Raw genomic sequence first — 16,145 nt, 5'->3', positions numbered from 1 at the left:
TCACCTACTCTCATTCAGTACTGACTGTAGATCAGTGCTGAGAAAGCTGGGCTGCCATGACCCCACCTGCTGAGTGTGGTTCTGAACACGTCAAAACGTTTCTGCATTCTGGGCTGAGTTGTCAGTATTGGGCTGGTCCAGAACAGTATTAAGTAAAACTGTTTAAGGCATGTAAAGTATTGGTTTTTATGACATCCCAAAAACAGAATTCTAAAATTACATATATTACCCATATGGATTGAGGAGCGCATGGATTTGCATAATATGGTAACGTTAATATGTTTACCAATAAACAAACTAACTTAATTTGGTGTCATATTTTGGCAGAGTCTGAATCTCCAATCTGTTTGTTGCCACCATGCCTGGGGCTAAAACCAAAAGAAAGGAAGCATGTGCCGCTACAACCGTTGTAGAGGATGAGGTTGAAGATGTATCTCAAGGTACGACAGTTAATTAGCAGGCTAACATATTTGCATTGATTGGTGGAAGTAGTAACATCATATTGTCATTGTCATCAAATGATGTATACCATAGATATGGATATAGATATATAAATGGTGCGTTGTCTGTTCTCAGTCACAGAGATGTGTCTGCGAGTCTACCATGTTGAAACTGTCAAAATCCAATTGTAAACAAATACTGGGTATGTGAAGAGTTCTTGTAAATTGGCTCTACCTTTCTTATTACTCAATTGATTTTCACTATTTTTTTTATTGTAAACATCAGATGTTTTTGCATGTTGCTGCTAACTTAAATGTCCAGTTTTCATCGCGCTAGGCCTATTGGTAAAACACCTAGGTTACCAACAGCTATTTATACACAAACCACCAAAATTTAAGTAAATAAGCTCATAACAGAAATAAGAAGACATTTACATTTATGTAGTTACCATTAGATATTTACTGGCAGTGATAAGATCCCTCAAAGCAAAGAGAATACAGCAGATCAGTTGACAATCACCATATTTCTGAATTAGATTTAAAAGATCTACATGTTCTTAAACATAAATATTAAAGTCTAATGGTAGAGCTTAACTTGAGTGTGCCGTAGAAAATGATCAAGCAGCTTTCTGTGTTTTGACATTTTGCTTACAATTGTGTAAAATAATATATAGAAACCTCGGTTGCACAGATTGCTCTAGGTTGCTTTTATCTCTATTTTCGTGACTGTGAATGTGCTGGTTAGCTGTCTGGGGCAGCAGGAAACTTATTTGGTCTGCACCTTGCTTTAAAAACTGATGCTGCTGAGGTAAGTTCAAGCTCAGGTAAAATAAAATAGTTTAATACGCATCCATAAATGTGTATTTATGAAGTTAAATAAGGGTATGGTAGATTTAAAATGCACAGTTATGCAACACTAGCAATCAGTGTAAATAGAATAGTTGAACTATAGTTCACATCCAGTAAAGATACTCTGTATAGGTTATTAAATTAAATACGCTTAATAGAAAACTATATGAAAACCAATTACAGGTTCTCTGTGCTTTACCCTCCACACGGCTTTATCTTTACATAATTCATCACAAAAACATGAGTGTCAATCATTATGTTTTCCCCTTCATATGAATTTGCCCTAATTTCTTAGTGCTATGATTTTAGGATGCCATTCATGTGCATGTGTGTGTGTGTGTGCGTGTGTGTGTGTGTGTGTGTGTGTGCATGTGTGCGTGTGTGTGTGTGCATGTGTGTGTGTGTGTGTGTGCGTGTGTGTGTGTGTGTGTGTGTGTGTGGTTCATATTAGCAGATTTTATGCATTGATAAATGAGGATTTTTAGATTTTTTTTCTCATCTAATATTGGTATTTGGTATCTGTAATCATTGATTTTAAACATAAAATTACCCAAATAATGTTATGTTTATTCTGATTTGATAGCTGAGGGCCCCTCTAAGCCTTCAGCTCCAACAGCCCAGTTACTTGTCAAGAGGCTTCAGTGGGAGGTCTGTGCACTTAGAGAAGAGAGAGATTTTCTCAGGCAACAACTGAAGTTAGCACTGGAACGTCCCCACTCTGCTCCCGCCCCTGGTCAGTAGTTCATATAAATAAAATTTACTGGTCATTTATGTGTTTGTAAAGCATTTTTTAAAGTGTTTTTTAAATGCAGGTCCAGAGAGGATGGATTCAGAGATGCGATCAGATTCTGACTCGTCCTCGACTTTCTCTTCCTCCTCTTCCTCTGATGCACGAGGGAAAAAAAAGAGGAAGAAGAGGCACACAAAGGCAGGAAAACACGCTCAGTTTGGAAAAAGAAGTAAGCCAAGGGGATGTGCTAATGTTCCTCTAAACCTTTAGTACGTTATATAACAAACAGCCTCATTCACCAACCGTTCTTAAGGAGAATTCTTCCTTAAAACAATAGGTGGGCGATATGGCAAAAGCCAGCACTACTTAAAACCCACTTATGCAGTTTTCATGAAGATTCTGACATTCACTAATGTTTTCTTATTTGGAAATAATAAACATTTAAGAACAAACTTAGGAAGAGATTGGTGAGTGAAGCCCACTGCTTATGTTTAGTGGCAGACGTAATTACATAATTCTTTATTTGTGTCTCTGTAGTGAAAACTCCAGAAGATGTGGTGAACAGGGTATCGGGCAGTGCTGAAAACATTTAAGAAAACACGTAGTGTCACCAGAAGCTGTGAGCGTCACGATGTGGACCGCAACACCATCGCCATGACAGCAGTCATTGCTGAAGTCTACATTGCTGCCACAGAAGAAGAAGCCCGCATCCCAAAATTCTCTGGCTCCCAACTAATGTCCTAAGCTAAAGAATGCAAGGCTTTCTTTGATAATGAGCCACAGCTACAGGAAAAAATAAAACAGATGAAAGCTAATGCAGAACTGCTACCTGTAGCTTACAAAGCCAAAAGGTAAATGTTAGCCAGGTATGTGGAGGATGTTCGCCCTTTTTTCAGGGAGACTGTGTGACTATACAGCGTGTTTGCACTTACTTAGCCTTAGAGGGTGTTGTGCCCTTTTTTCCAAAAGACTGTTTGCCCTTATTTAGCTTCATAGGGTGTTTGCCCTCTTTTTCCAGGGAGGCTGTTTGATCATACAGGGTGTTTGACCTTATTTTACTGAACGGGATGATTGCCTTTATTTTGTTATTTCCCCCTTTCTTTGTCATTATGTCCAAAAATGATGTTAAAATTGGATATCTTTCTCCAAACTCCAAAGATAAAAAATGTGCTTTTTTCTGATTTACTGGTGTCCCATTTTAAATCTTCAAGGAAAGATAAAGAGGTTGTATAAAGATATGCGTGGTGTGGTTGTGAGTTTTCTCCATCAGTGAACTCATTTCTGAGCATTTTGTCAGATCTGTGCTTTATAGTAACAGTATTTTGTTAAAAGGTAACACAAAGGGAACATGTGATGTTGCATTTTCCAGCCCTGATTCTGTGTAATCTCAGTACATTTACCTCATCTATTCCTGTGTAAGTACACTTGTCTATAGGTGGGCCTGCATGTAAAGTATTAGAACAACCATGAGAGATTATAATGCAGTAATTTAGTCATTGTTTCAGTGCAGTTACCCAGACTGTTTTGCAGAGCTGATGTTATTACATGATGTGAGGTGTAGTAAGTGGGAAAAAAGATGGAAAGAAACATTTTTGCATTTTACAGCTCTGATACCATTTAGTTTCACTGTAATTACAGCCTGTGACATCATACTGGCCCTGACCACTTAAAGACATAACAGGTAAGAAACAAAGTAGAAACAAGAGAATTAGTATTTTACAGCACTAAAACCACATCATTTCAGCAAAACTACTGCTTTGTTTTGGGGCTAATAATAATATTATTGCCCTTTTAATTGATGGGCAATTAAAGTTTGTTACCATTATTTTTTCACTTTATTATCAACTAGTTTTGAAGTTACTGACTTTAAGTACAACTTGTTACCGTTATTTTACTATTTTATTACTGACCACCGCTACAATGACTCAACTTCTTATTTTTTAATGACTAACAAATGTGCATGTCATTTTTAGGTAAATACAACTTGTTACTGTTATTTACTCATTTTATTATTCATTTGTTACTGCTACAATTACTCATCTATTATTCCTTAACAACCAGAAAATAAGCATGTCATTTTTAGGTAAATACAACTTGTTACCTTTATTTTACCATCTTATTACAAATGTGTTATCATTATAAACACCAGCTTATTATTCCTTATGAACTGGAAAGTATGCAAGTAATATTTTGGTAAGTACAACTTGTTACCATGATTTTACCATTTTATTACTGACTTGTTACCGCTACAATTACTATTTTATCATTTCATAACAACTATGAAATTGACATTTAATTTATGGATAAATACAACTTGTTCCCATGATACTACCATAACATTACCCACTTATTAACGATCTGTAAAGTAAAGTGCTACCGTTTATTTTTTAGAAGGGGTATATAAAGTGTGGTTATTGGACACATTTAAAATAGAATTTGGATTATTAGTGTCATATTAAAATAGTCACAATAACAGAATAAAAATTGCATTCCTTAAAAAGAGGCAATAGATTGTACTGCAGTATAAATTACATACAAATCAAAAACACACTGGGAAGCCTATCATCAGCTAATTCTGGCTCTCTAGTTGCAGAAGGATTGTTGTTAATATATGAACTGTTTGTATAATAAGTAACTCTTGTAACTCTTTTTCATCTTCAGGGACATAAAGGAAAAACAACAGTAACACATAATAGCCTCACTAGCATGTTAACAGCCTATGTGCAACCAGTATGTTTAAAAAAATTAAAATAAACTATTAAATCGACGGCAATATTGAATCACGTTTCAGGTGCTACCAGTAAATACACAATTAGAACCTTTAAAGTAATAGAATGTTTTTGACAATCTGTTTGCACCATGGTTTTCTGCAGATCACCACAAACCAAAACTTAATTGAGGTTCTTTGTGGCACAAGAATCACCCATGTAAGATGAAGAGGGTCCCCAGTTTTCCACACTCCCTGGTACTGGCCCCACCTCTAAAACACCTGGTGGTTCATGAATCATCTCTGCAACACACAACAACTTTAGAACAGTATTTACTATTGCAGATATGATGGCTGATGTACAGATTTCAGAATAAAAGACATCTTCCCTCTGGTAAATCCGGGCTTTCCCCAGTTCCCAGTTTGTACAGTATATCTTGAAGTAGGCTGTTTACAAACCTTCTCTATAAACAGGCAGAATTATATTACATTTACTGTCCTGTGTTGCATAATATTGTAATCATGATCGTACGGCAGAGTCAAGCATGTGGCGTTCTTACTTTATAGAGGGGCTCAACATCACTTACTGTTTGAAAAGAAAGAACACTGTGGTCGTCCACAGTGTCTACATACCGGATTACATGTACAAACTAAGTACAAGTGTCTTTAAAGTATTATATAAAGTAGGGATGCATAAATACCATTTTTTTCCAACTGAGTACAAGTATGTGTATTTTTGCATTGCCGATACCGATACTTATATAGAATTAAGCAATCAGGAGCATTATGTAATAGTGTAGTTATTAATGTAAAATAGTGCAATGACACTTTTTGAAATCAACACAAAACCAACACTGAACAGTGAATTTACCTAGAATTTATTTAACATGAACTTCTTAGTTTAGATTTACCTACACAAACATTTATCACCCATGTCAACACAGAACTCATTTTTCAGTATTTTTACTGCTTTCTGTAACAAAGTCTGTAAAAGATGAACCACATTTCACCAAAAAAGGCTTATAGACCTTACATTACAAAGGCTACAACAACAGCTTTAACAACTAGACTAGACAATCCAGACAAAGCCTGCAGTGTTTCAGTGCTAACTGTTTCATCCCACCAGTTAATGGCTGGAGGAGATATATGATGATATTTTACACCATCACATTTGAAGCCAAATGGAGCTTAAGAGTGCCGATCTATACTATGTATAACATCATGTTTCAGAGAGCTACACTGATAAGGCCATAAAGACCAGGCTGTAAAAGCCAATCTTTTTTGGAACCGTAAGTGGCAGGTTCCTCTTCAGGAAAAGAAGCATCTCTGCATGTTTAGCTGTGAGCCTGTTTCTGCTTTCAGTGACAATGTGTGCCACTGAGCTAAAGAATCGCTCACTTCCCACACTACTGCATGGGGCTGACAGGTATCTTCTTGACATTTGGGACAAAGTTGGGAATCGCACTTTGTTAACGCCCAGTACTGGAGCGGTTTCTCTGAACGAGAAATGGTCTTCTCTCCAAGGTATGTTTCCAATTGTATGGCAGCAGCCCGTGGAACATTGAAGCATGCTCATCAGCGATTCCATCAAACACACTGTCCAGACTGCTGCACTGGTCCTTCCTTGGCCTTTTGACAGATGGTTCCTCATTCTCCTGTTGGCCTGTCTCTGCCAGATATTTTCTGCAGCTCCTGCATCACTTTCTCCTTGGCATTCTCAGCAGTGCTGGAGCTTGAGAAGAAACGGTCCTTATATCTGAAAGAGAACATAGGCTATGTTGCTGAAAATGTACATCTTATAGGTGTCCAAATAAATAGCAAAATGTGATCCCATGATGTCAAACGGTGAAGAAACAATGGTGAAGAATACAGACACACATATAGAAATATATTTTACTTTTGATTTGTATCAAGAGGTCACGTTTTTAGCGTGCATGCGCGTTTATGTTAAATCTAAAATATAAAAACCCAGATAAGCGAGGAGAAAAAAAACTCAGTAATGTAAATATTTGAAAAATAATAATCTAACGAATAATAAAAGTTCAGCTTCTGATGACTTGAAAAGCAGTAGTTATGAGAGTTTGTTGAATGTTTTGGCGACATCATCACGCACGCAGAAGCACCGACCTTAGAGGGTTGAAGTGTAGTCGAGAGAATAAAATCTAAATGAATTATAGACCGACACAGTCTACAATAAAAGAGTATAAATTAATCAATCTGTTATTTGATATTTTAGAATAGAATAGAAAACCTTATCGTTCATCTCTGGAGCTGTCCATCTTTTATTTTAGCCTTTTCCCGCATTACACCCCCAATAAATTAGCAACATGAGGTGCGCACACATTAGTTACCTTGGATCGAGAAGCGTTGCGGTGGAGAAGAGTTGGATTTGCTCCACGTCAGCAAATCGTTTCTGTACAGCTGTCAGTAAAGTGCGCTTCATTGTGTTGATCCCCGGCTCCTCATCGGCTTCTTTGGACAGCAGTCTCTGTAATACGGTGATAGCGGGAATCACATCAGAGGCTGATGCATCAGAGGAGCTCACCTGTCGAGTCAACTCTTCGAATGGCGTCAAAATTGTCACTGGCTTCTCTAGTAGGTTCCACTGATTAAGGCCGAGGCTGTCGGGGAGCTCATGTTCTGACCCAAATATTCCGAGAGCCCGTTTTTGCTCAGTGAGGGACTGTAGCGTACAGAACGTGCTGTTCCACCGTGTTTTCACGTCTTGTTGGAGACGTTTAATTGGCTGGTTGAGCTGCAACTGAATGTCTTCCAAGCGGGAATACGACAAAGTAGAATGTTTGAAATGCCCAACAACTTTGCGTCCGACTGCCACAGCGTCAGCGACGCTCCGCTGTGCAAGCAGACCCTCGTTTACTGCCAGCTGAAGTGTGTGCAGTGCATGGAAAGCTAGGCAGTCCAGCATCATCCATCGCCTTTATCGTGTTTTTAGCATTGTCGCGCGCCACGACATGGACAGAACTTTTAGGAATTTCCCAAGTCTTGAGCATTTCCTCAGATGTGCTTGCTGTGGCTTGGCCTGTGTGGGACCCACGGAACTGTTCTGCGTGCAGTACAGCTCGCTGGAGAATGAAACCATCGGCCATCCACTGTGCAGTTAGGCTAATGAGAGACACTGGACAGACGCTGCTGCTCCAGATGTCCGTAGTAAAGCTTAAGGCTGTGATGTCCTGCAACAAGCTCTTGATATGCTTTTGCACCGTGTCGTGCGTCTTTGGTAAGACAGTTTCCGTTACATGATAACGGCTGGGGATTTCGGGCTTGGGCTCTAACACACCAAGAAGGCGCCGAAATCCCTGGTTGTCGATGACCGAGAATGGTTGATCATCAAGAACAGTATACTGGGTAGGAGCTTCTGTCATGTTCACAGGTCTAGGGTTGTGTGTAGACATTGGATCTCGTCTAGCTGGCGTTTGCTGCAGTGTTGGTTGATGGCGTGGTCTGTTAGCTGCGAACTCCTCGTGCTGAGTTTCGTGTTTCATTTTAAGATGGTTCATCAGGTGACTTGTGTTGTAGGAAGATGCAGAAGTACCTCCTCTTGATATTTTCATAGAGCACAGTTTGCAGTCTGCTTTGCTTGGGTTGCCATCACTGATTGTGAAATAATTCCAGATCGACATTTTGAGTTGTCTTCTCATTAGTAACGTAGCTGACCTGCACTCGGCACAAGGTATCGGATGTTGGTATCGGAGCCTCGTTTGCGATTACGAGTACGAGTAAATGAACACGGTATGGGGCAAATACCCGATACCAGTATCGGTGTTCATGCATCTCTAAAGTAAAGTAAATGAAATACACATTTAAAACACAATAAAGAGTTAAATTAACTTGTGTTCACGTCACATTTTGTCATTTATGGTTAAAATTATGTTTCTGATGTAACAGAAAAAAAACTTCAGCAAAGGGAAGCAGAGACTCAATTTGCACATGTAGAGAACAACACAGTTTTTCTTTCAAAGTTACTGTAGCTGTTCCTGCTACCATCACTGCTTAAAGGGCCTCAAACACAAGGCTTTTATTTGTAGAACAAGTTGAGCATTGAACAGAAATGTTATCAATGTTAATGCATTTATCACTGATACCATTTATGCATGAAAAATGTAACACAAATGGATTTGCTTTGTTTACCTCAAATTTGATTAAAATCCATTTTACTTGTAAACAACCTTATCAGCCACGTTTTTAAAGTCCAGAAGCTTAGAGTCCACTAGACCCATCTGCAGTTCATGAGCTTAACCAAGGAAATTCACTCAAGCTTGAAGAGTAGTGAAACAGCCTTAAAGCATAACTGGTGAGGACTAGCAGTGGAACCAAGATGTATTGCTAGAAACTTCCATAAAAAAAACAAACAAATAAAAAAACAGTATGATGAATAGCAGTCATGTAATTAAATTGTCTGTAATTAAAGTCTTACCTCTATATGATGAGGTTGATCCCCGGTCATCCCCATTCTTTGAAACTATGCAGTTCTGGTTTACAGCCAAGAGACAGTGTGTACATTACGTCTGTAATTGTTAGGAGTCCCCCAGTCCTGGTCATTCAGCATCTCTACAACAAAACAGTGTGCCTCATATTTAATGAGGATGGGCAGTAATGACAGTTTTGTTTTTAAATTTATGAAATAAACTTGGGGAAAGACAGTTTTTTTTTTCAAATTACTCGATAATGTAAAGATTTGTTTTATTTATTTGCCTATTATGCTAAAGCTTATACACAATAATTAAGCTAATTATTTTCTAAGCCTTGCCACAAATACTCCTGTGGGTGTAGTTGTCTCCCTAATATACAGGGAGATTCACTTGAAAGAGGCCCAGAATATTCTGTAATAACTCTCTCTAGGATGAAACAATCTGAATGAAACAATGTGCAATGAGCTCCTCAGTATATGGAGCTTTGAACAACTGAGATGCCCCTGAGTCGGAGCGATGAGGTGGGCGCCAAACAGCCGTCGCCATGTTTAACCTCCGTTTGCAACTTCCGGGTGCAGACCCCCGTACCCCTTCATGCATCTGGCAGAAAACTGAGATCATTTCCAGCATCGCATGTAATGCAATTAATTACACATACGACAAGGTATGTAGTGTATTTTTTGGTTCAGACTGCTTCATCTTAACGGCAGTTACAACAGAGTATTCGGGGCCTCTTTCGAGTGAATCTCCCTGTTTAATCCACATTATGTTCATCTGTAACTAGGCCTCATTTTTATATCAGTTCATTAAGAATTATTAGTATGAGTATAATATACTTTTAAATGGCTTGTTTTAATAATTAATGGAAAGATGGCTCAGATAAGTCAGATAAGACAGGATTCAGCTTGATTTTCATGTTTTATATTAAAGTGACAGTGGATCACACTGACATACACTCAGTGACAAAATAATGGAAACATCTGTTTGCCCAACAGACTTTCCCTCCATTTATAGTCTTTATGGGCTGGAACTATGTATGGCTTTTCAATATTCAAGTACATTTTGTGATGTGTCCTTAGATATGTGCAATTTTCTGTTATATTAGCATCAATTATATCTACCTGTGTAGGATATGGGGGTCTCCTCTTCCAAATTCCCTACTGCAGAGTTTTCCATGAATGCAACTGGCTGATCAGAAGCGCTCCTGAAAAACAAACAGACAGACAGGGATCACATTCTATTACTTAGCAATAGTGACAAAACAACCCAGATGCACATATTAAAGATATTTTGTCTTTACTCTATTTTTTAAAGTTAGATTGGTCCAATTTCATTTTTTTTTATTTTAATCTTACAACGTGTAGCCAACCTAATAGAAGTATTACCTCTGTATCTGCTAATACAATACAAATTTAGTTCCTATCTAAACAGATAAAATTACTTTTATGTAATATTTAATTTCACTAAAATGTCTGCTGGTTCTACACTCCTTAAAAAATGGTTCTTCAAGGGTTCTTTTGTAAACAAATGGTTCTGTATACAAACCCATTCCCAAACATTTGGGACTTTATGCTTTAAAAGTAACTAAAAACAGAATACAATGATATGCTATTATTATTATATATTATTATATTATTATATATTATTATATTATATTATTATATATTAGAACCCTATATTTAATTGAAAATAGTACAAAGACAACATTTTAATGTTGAAACTAAGAAATAGTATTGTTTTTTGAAATATATATGTCCATTTTCAACGCTACTTTGTGGCTAATTTCCCAAAATTTGTAGCTGCTACAATTTAGCTACTTTTCCAGAAAAGTAGTGGCGACTTTTTAGCTATTTTCAAAGCGCGACTGTCAGAATGTTTGTGAATCTCCACCTGACACACCAAACAAGCCCATCTGACACAGCAAACAAGCCCACCTGACACACCAAACAAGCCCACCTGATAATGTGAACAAGACACTGCATTTAATGCGCCACTGAAAAGCTGCAAATATAAAGAAGATCACCAAAGAGTGAGTTTAAGTGTAACCAGCAATCAAACCAAAGGCGTGATAACCAACAAAGATTTAGACTAAGTAAAAGCAAAGTCCATCATTCTGGGTTTTTTCTAACAAAAATCAACAAAAATAACTGAAAACAACCCAAACGATTTTGTACAAAGTATTGTGAACTGTTGAAATAAAAATGTAAACATTTCAGCAGGATCTACAGAACGACATTCAGAGTCCTTTAAACTTCAGCACCACTTCAGCCTCAGAATCCTCATCGGTGACTATGGCTCTGTTTGGGGTGAATCAGGCCTGAATCATCTCTCCACTGCTGCATCGATCGTTTGGAGATGGACGGACTTATTCTGCAGTTATAATCACTCAGCTGGTTTCCTGATACGTTTAGTCTGCAACAACTCGCGAAGCTGAAGCCGCTTCTCATTCACCGGCTTCTCGTTTGAACTGTCCCGTTCCACCTTAAATGGTGCCCGAGGCGCCAGATTGTACTACTGCGCCATTTAAGGTGGAACGGGACAATTCGAACGTTCCACCTTAAATGGCGCAGCAGTACAATCTGTCGCCTCGGGCACCATTTAGGCCCGACACACACACCACGCAAGCACGCCTCGAGCTAGCGCGCAGGGGCGCTTAAGGGGAACGCGATCAGTTCGACAGCCACGCTTCAAATCGGCGCAGCAGCGCGCTCTGAGCGCCTAAGGTGGAACGGGACAGTTCGACAGTTCCACCAGAGGCGCAAGCAGCTCGCTCTACTGCGCCTTCACTGTCGAGGGACGGGACAGTCGCAGTTCCATCCTACTGCGCAGCAGCGCGCTCTGGCGCCTTTAGCTGGAAGGGCATTTGGAAACGTCCACCTCAACGGCAGCAGCGCGCTCTGGCGCCTTTAAGGTGGAACGGGACAGTTCGACAGTTCCACCTTAAACGGCGCAGCAGCGCGTTCTGGCGCCTTTAAGGTGGAACGGGACAGTTCCACCTTAAACGGCGCAGCAGCGCGCTCTGGCGCCTTTAAGGTGGAACGGGACAATTCGAAAGTTCCACCTTAAACGGCGCAGCAGCGCGCTCTGGCGCCTTTAAGGTGGAACGGGACAATTCGAAAGTTCCACCTTAAACGGCGCTGCAGCGCGCTCTGGCGCCTTTAAGGTGGAACGGGACACTTCGGAGAGAAGCTGGCGAATGAGAAGCGACTCCAGCCTCGCTGAAGTGGCTGGTTGAGCCGTTTCGCAGGAAGCGCGCGGAGGAGCTTCATAAAATGCGAGAGAAGCGGCCGCGGCTGAAGGTCCGAGCGGGGCGGAGCGAGTCTGAGTTTCCTTTAGACCGTATTTGATCCTGAACCGGAACATCAGCGCGCACCGAGACACGCTGACAGCCAGGACGGTGAACCGTGAAGCGCTGCGGCTCCCGGGGCGGTTTGGTTTTTGTTAAAAGGACAAAACGGCTCTTGCTGACATTTCGGTGTCCGACCCGTCAGCTAAGCCTGCTAGTGAAGGGCGATCAGCGCGTGGGACCGAGACTGTCGTCACTGCAGAACCAAAAGTCCAGGGGTTCGGCTGGATCTGAACCAACTCCTCCCGCGTCGTGTTTAACTGGTCTGAACTGGAGTGGAGCTGATAAAATGGACAGTGAGTGTAGAAAGACAGAATGAGCTAATAAAGTGGCTGATCAGGGTTTATAACATCTCAGATGAGTTTATTCAGGTATACTGAGTTTTTAAATGTTTATTAGACTTATGGAAATGTGTGGCAGTCATACCAAATCCTTGTAAATGTAAAAAAAAAGTCATAATTTTTATATTATGAAACTCCAGGATTTAGTTGATAAAACAGTTATGTGGGTTATGTTGACCTGTCTTAACTGCATTCTAGTGTTTAAAACCGTTCAGCGTTTTTAACTAGAACCCGTCTATCATAAGTACACTTGAGATGCAGGCCTACAGAACAGATTTGTACCGGAATGTGAAAAAAGCTTTCCGAGGTTTGACGAATGAGTGTGAACGTGGTGAATCATGAGCGGTTATAAAGGCCGTGTTGTGGCGTTCAGGACGGAGCACCATCGAGAAAAACACAAAGACACCAGCATCACCTGCGGGTTTCCCACAGGTAAAAACGCGACAGGGTAGACCAGTGAAATGAGTCGTAGGAGGAAAAAGTAAACGTTTGTTTTTTTGTTTGTTTGTTTGTTTGTTTTTGACCTGAAGAGAAAGATTGGTATCCCCCTCAAAAGCCACTATGTTTATATCTTTTTGATGACCTTTTGTTTAACCCAAATGAGTGTTTTATCATAAACCTGATCATAATAAAAGCTACATTTTATATACATGAGGTAAAATTTGCCAGAAAAATCCCTTCATACATCCCGTTTGTGCGCACAGATCTGTGTGATTACATTTCTACATTGGTGAATTGGCGCCAGCAGCACAATAAGAAATATTGTAAACCGTTGCTATGATTAAGCTTTTAAATTTTATTTCAATCCCAATGGTGCTCTTTTTTGTTTTTCTTTCCTCTTTATTTTTTATTTTGTTTATTCTGGGATGTGAAGGCTGTAAGGCATCCTGTTGTTATACTTGTTTGTATATATATGCTTATATGCTGGAAATAAACACAAAAAAAGAACACACTAGTTTAAACCAATAGACCAATAGAAATGTGATGATTTTAGACCAATGAAAAGAAGACGCGGGCGGAGTTGGATCAGGTCCGGCTCCACCCCTTTGGACCTGTGGTTCTGCAGCGAGTGATAGTTGGTGGGACCCGCCGTGACCGCTCGAGCTGTCCGCGGCTCAGTCAGAACTGCACAGTCACCACCGGCCCAGTTAACGACCGCGCTCTGTGGTTCAGATTTTGCGCGAATCGTCTGAAGCTTGTAGTGAAAATCATCGCTGTAGCTACACTAAACTGTGTAGGCGCTGCAGCTGTGGCTACAAAAACTGTAGGTATTTCGCTGCTTAGCTGCTCCCATCCCTGCTTTCAACAACACTCTGTAAGCGCTGGGGAACTGAGGAGACCAGTTTCTGTGGTTCTGAAAGTGAAATGTTTCCCATTCTTGCTTTATGTAGGATTTCAGCGGCTCAACAGTTCTGGAGCTCTTTTGTTGTATTTTTCGTTTCATAATGTGCCAAATGTTATCAGTGGTGACAGGTCTGGACTGCAGGCAGGTCAGTTTAGCACCCGGACTCTTTAACTACGGAGCAGTGCTGCTGTAATACATGCAGAATGTGGTTTGACATTGTCTCGCTGAAATAATCAAGGCAATCCAACAATCTGAGAAAGGCATCAACACATTACTGAAACCAGAACCAATTGAAATCTGATATTTTGACAGGTATGTACACAGTAAGAAATGGTTTATCAGGTCAAACTAGGAAGTTACTTCATATTAATTAATTAACTTTAGTCAACTCTTCAGTCAACATTCAAATACTTTGAATAAACCAATCTTAAGTTAGTGTTTATTTGAGTTGAATGAAACTAGTTAGTTTAGCTGTTACCACATTAAGTGTTTGTTTTTAGGGTGAACTAACAAACCTTCTATTTCACAAGTTTTTTGCTTTTACGAGTTACAATAAGACGTGCTTTGAGTTTCAGTTGTTTTCATGAGTTTTGTGTACCTGACACTTCTTTGTCTCTTTCACTTTTTTATTTTATAACCAAGTCCTCTTCCTCCTCAGATTGGAGCTCTGAAGTGAAGCAGGTCGTTGCCAGATTTAACTTTTTTCTTGTATCTTGGTGGCTGAAAAGTTTGAAAATTAAATTAGTGTAATTTATTATGTCACTGTTATTTGAGTAATATTACAACAAGTAAGAGCAAGTTTACATTTTGTATAAGCCCACCAGCTTTTGCAAGTTCCCCGAGCAACATGGTGGGACCAGTCAGCTCAAGGCTGTTCTTTATTTTCAGTAGCCTGATTTCTCCTTTTGTCATTCTTAAAATTTGGCCACCAACTCATTCCATTTTGGTACCAGTTGTCTGGTACAACATTTGTTGATTTATTTTCTTCAAACTTCACTTGTATATACATTTTCTGAAATATGTAAAAAAAAATGAAATATTACAGATTTTTAAACTTTAAAAAGGATTTTACAAATGACAATTACATGAAAAGTCAGACATTCTGTATATTAAAGACAATAAAAACAAGAATCTATGATTTGTTACTTCTCTCGAACCTTTTATTTAACTGACAAAAGTTACTTGTAATGTTTTGGATGACAAACCAAGTATTTTGTTAATATGAATAAATGTTTAAACCTGCAGCACATTCAAAAACATAGAACAGAGGCAAATTAACAGTGAAAGGTTTATAGAACATTGAAGTTACACCGTTTTGAAACATTCCAGCAGGTGAATTGGTGACAGGTGAGGGTATCAGGATTGATTATCAAAGGAGCAACAGTTCTTTTCTAACTGTTTGACAATTCTCTCACAAAGTTTGGTACAGAGTGGTGGCCATGACCCATCTTTGCTTGCAAAGACTGAGCCTTTGGTGGACCTTTTATACCCAATCATGAGACCCTCACCTGATACCAGTTGAGTGGTTATTGTGGAATGTTTTCAAAAGGTTTAACTTTAATATTTTAAAAACATTTCACTCTTATTTTGCCCCGTTCCAGCTTTTTTTGTTGTTCTTGTTGTTGGCATCAAATTCAAAATGTGTTTATATTTACAGAATACAATCAAGTCAGAACAGTAAAAGTCATTTCTTTGTACTTTTGTCAGTTAAATAAAGGTTTAAGAGAATTAAAAAGCACAGATTCCCTTTTGTTATTGCATTTTACAAAATGTCTAAACTTTTCAAGAAATGGGGTTTGTAAATAAATGGCAGCAGTGAAAACAGTTAAAGGGTGAGTAATAAAACCTCTAGATAAGCACTGTATTAGAACAAGTTAGTGAAAGAAAAAAAAAAACATAAACTTTTTATTTTACCTTGAAGATTATCTGGAGTATCTGGAGGCGCCGTTTTGGATAA

At 39.1% G+C, this 16,145-nt stretch overlaps 1 protein-coding gene across 2 annotated transcripts; it reads right to left on the bottom strand.

Moving 5' to 3' along the window:
• Positions 1-5,518: 5,518 nt before the first annotated feature.
• Positions 5,519-11,686, bottom strand: LOC118801143 (zinc finger BED domain-containing protein 4-like). Of its 2 annotated transcripts, none has more exons than XM_036561307.1 (4): positions 10,278-11,686; positions 9,162-9,295; positions 7,078-8,520; positions 5,519-6,482 (listed from the first exon to the last, which is right to left on the bottom strand). In XM_036561307.1, exons 3-4 carry the CDS (start codon positions 7,653-7,655, stop codon positions 6,374-6,376), a joined length of 687 nt encoding a protein of 228 aa, XP_036417200.1. In that variant the 5' UTR covers positions 7,656-8,520; positions 9,162-9,295; positions 10,278-11,686; the 3' UTR covers positions 5,519-6,373. The 2 variants fall into 2 exon arrangements, with proteins under 2 accessions (XP_036417200.1, XP_036417201.1); XM_036561308.1 differs by having other exon boundaries at positions 7,078-7,214.
• Between the last annotated feature and the right edge of the window lie 4,459 nt (positions 11,687-16,145).

Source organism: Colossoma macropomum, unplaced genomic scaffold, assembly GCF_904425465.1.
Source record: "Colossoma macropomum unplaced genomic scaffold, Colossoma_macropomum, whole genome shotgun sequence".
Lineage (NCBI taxonomy): Eukaryota > Metazoa > Chordata > Actinopteri > Characiformes > Serrasalmidae > Colossoma > Colossoma macropomum.
Note: the sequence above shows the minus strand (reverse complement) of the source record. Positions and strands in the feature narration are given on the sequence as shown.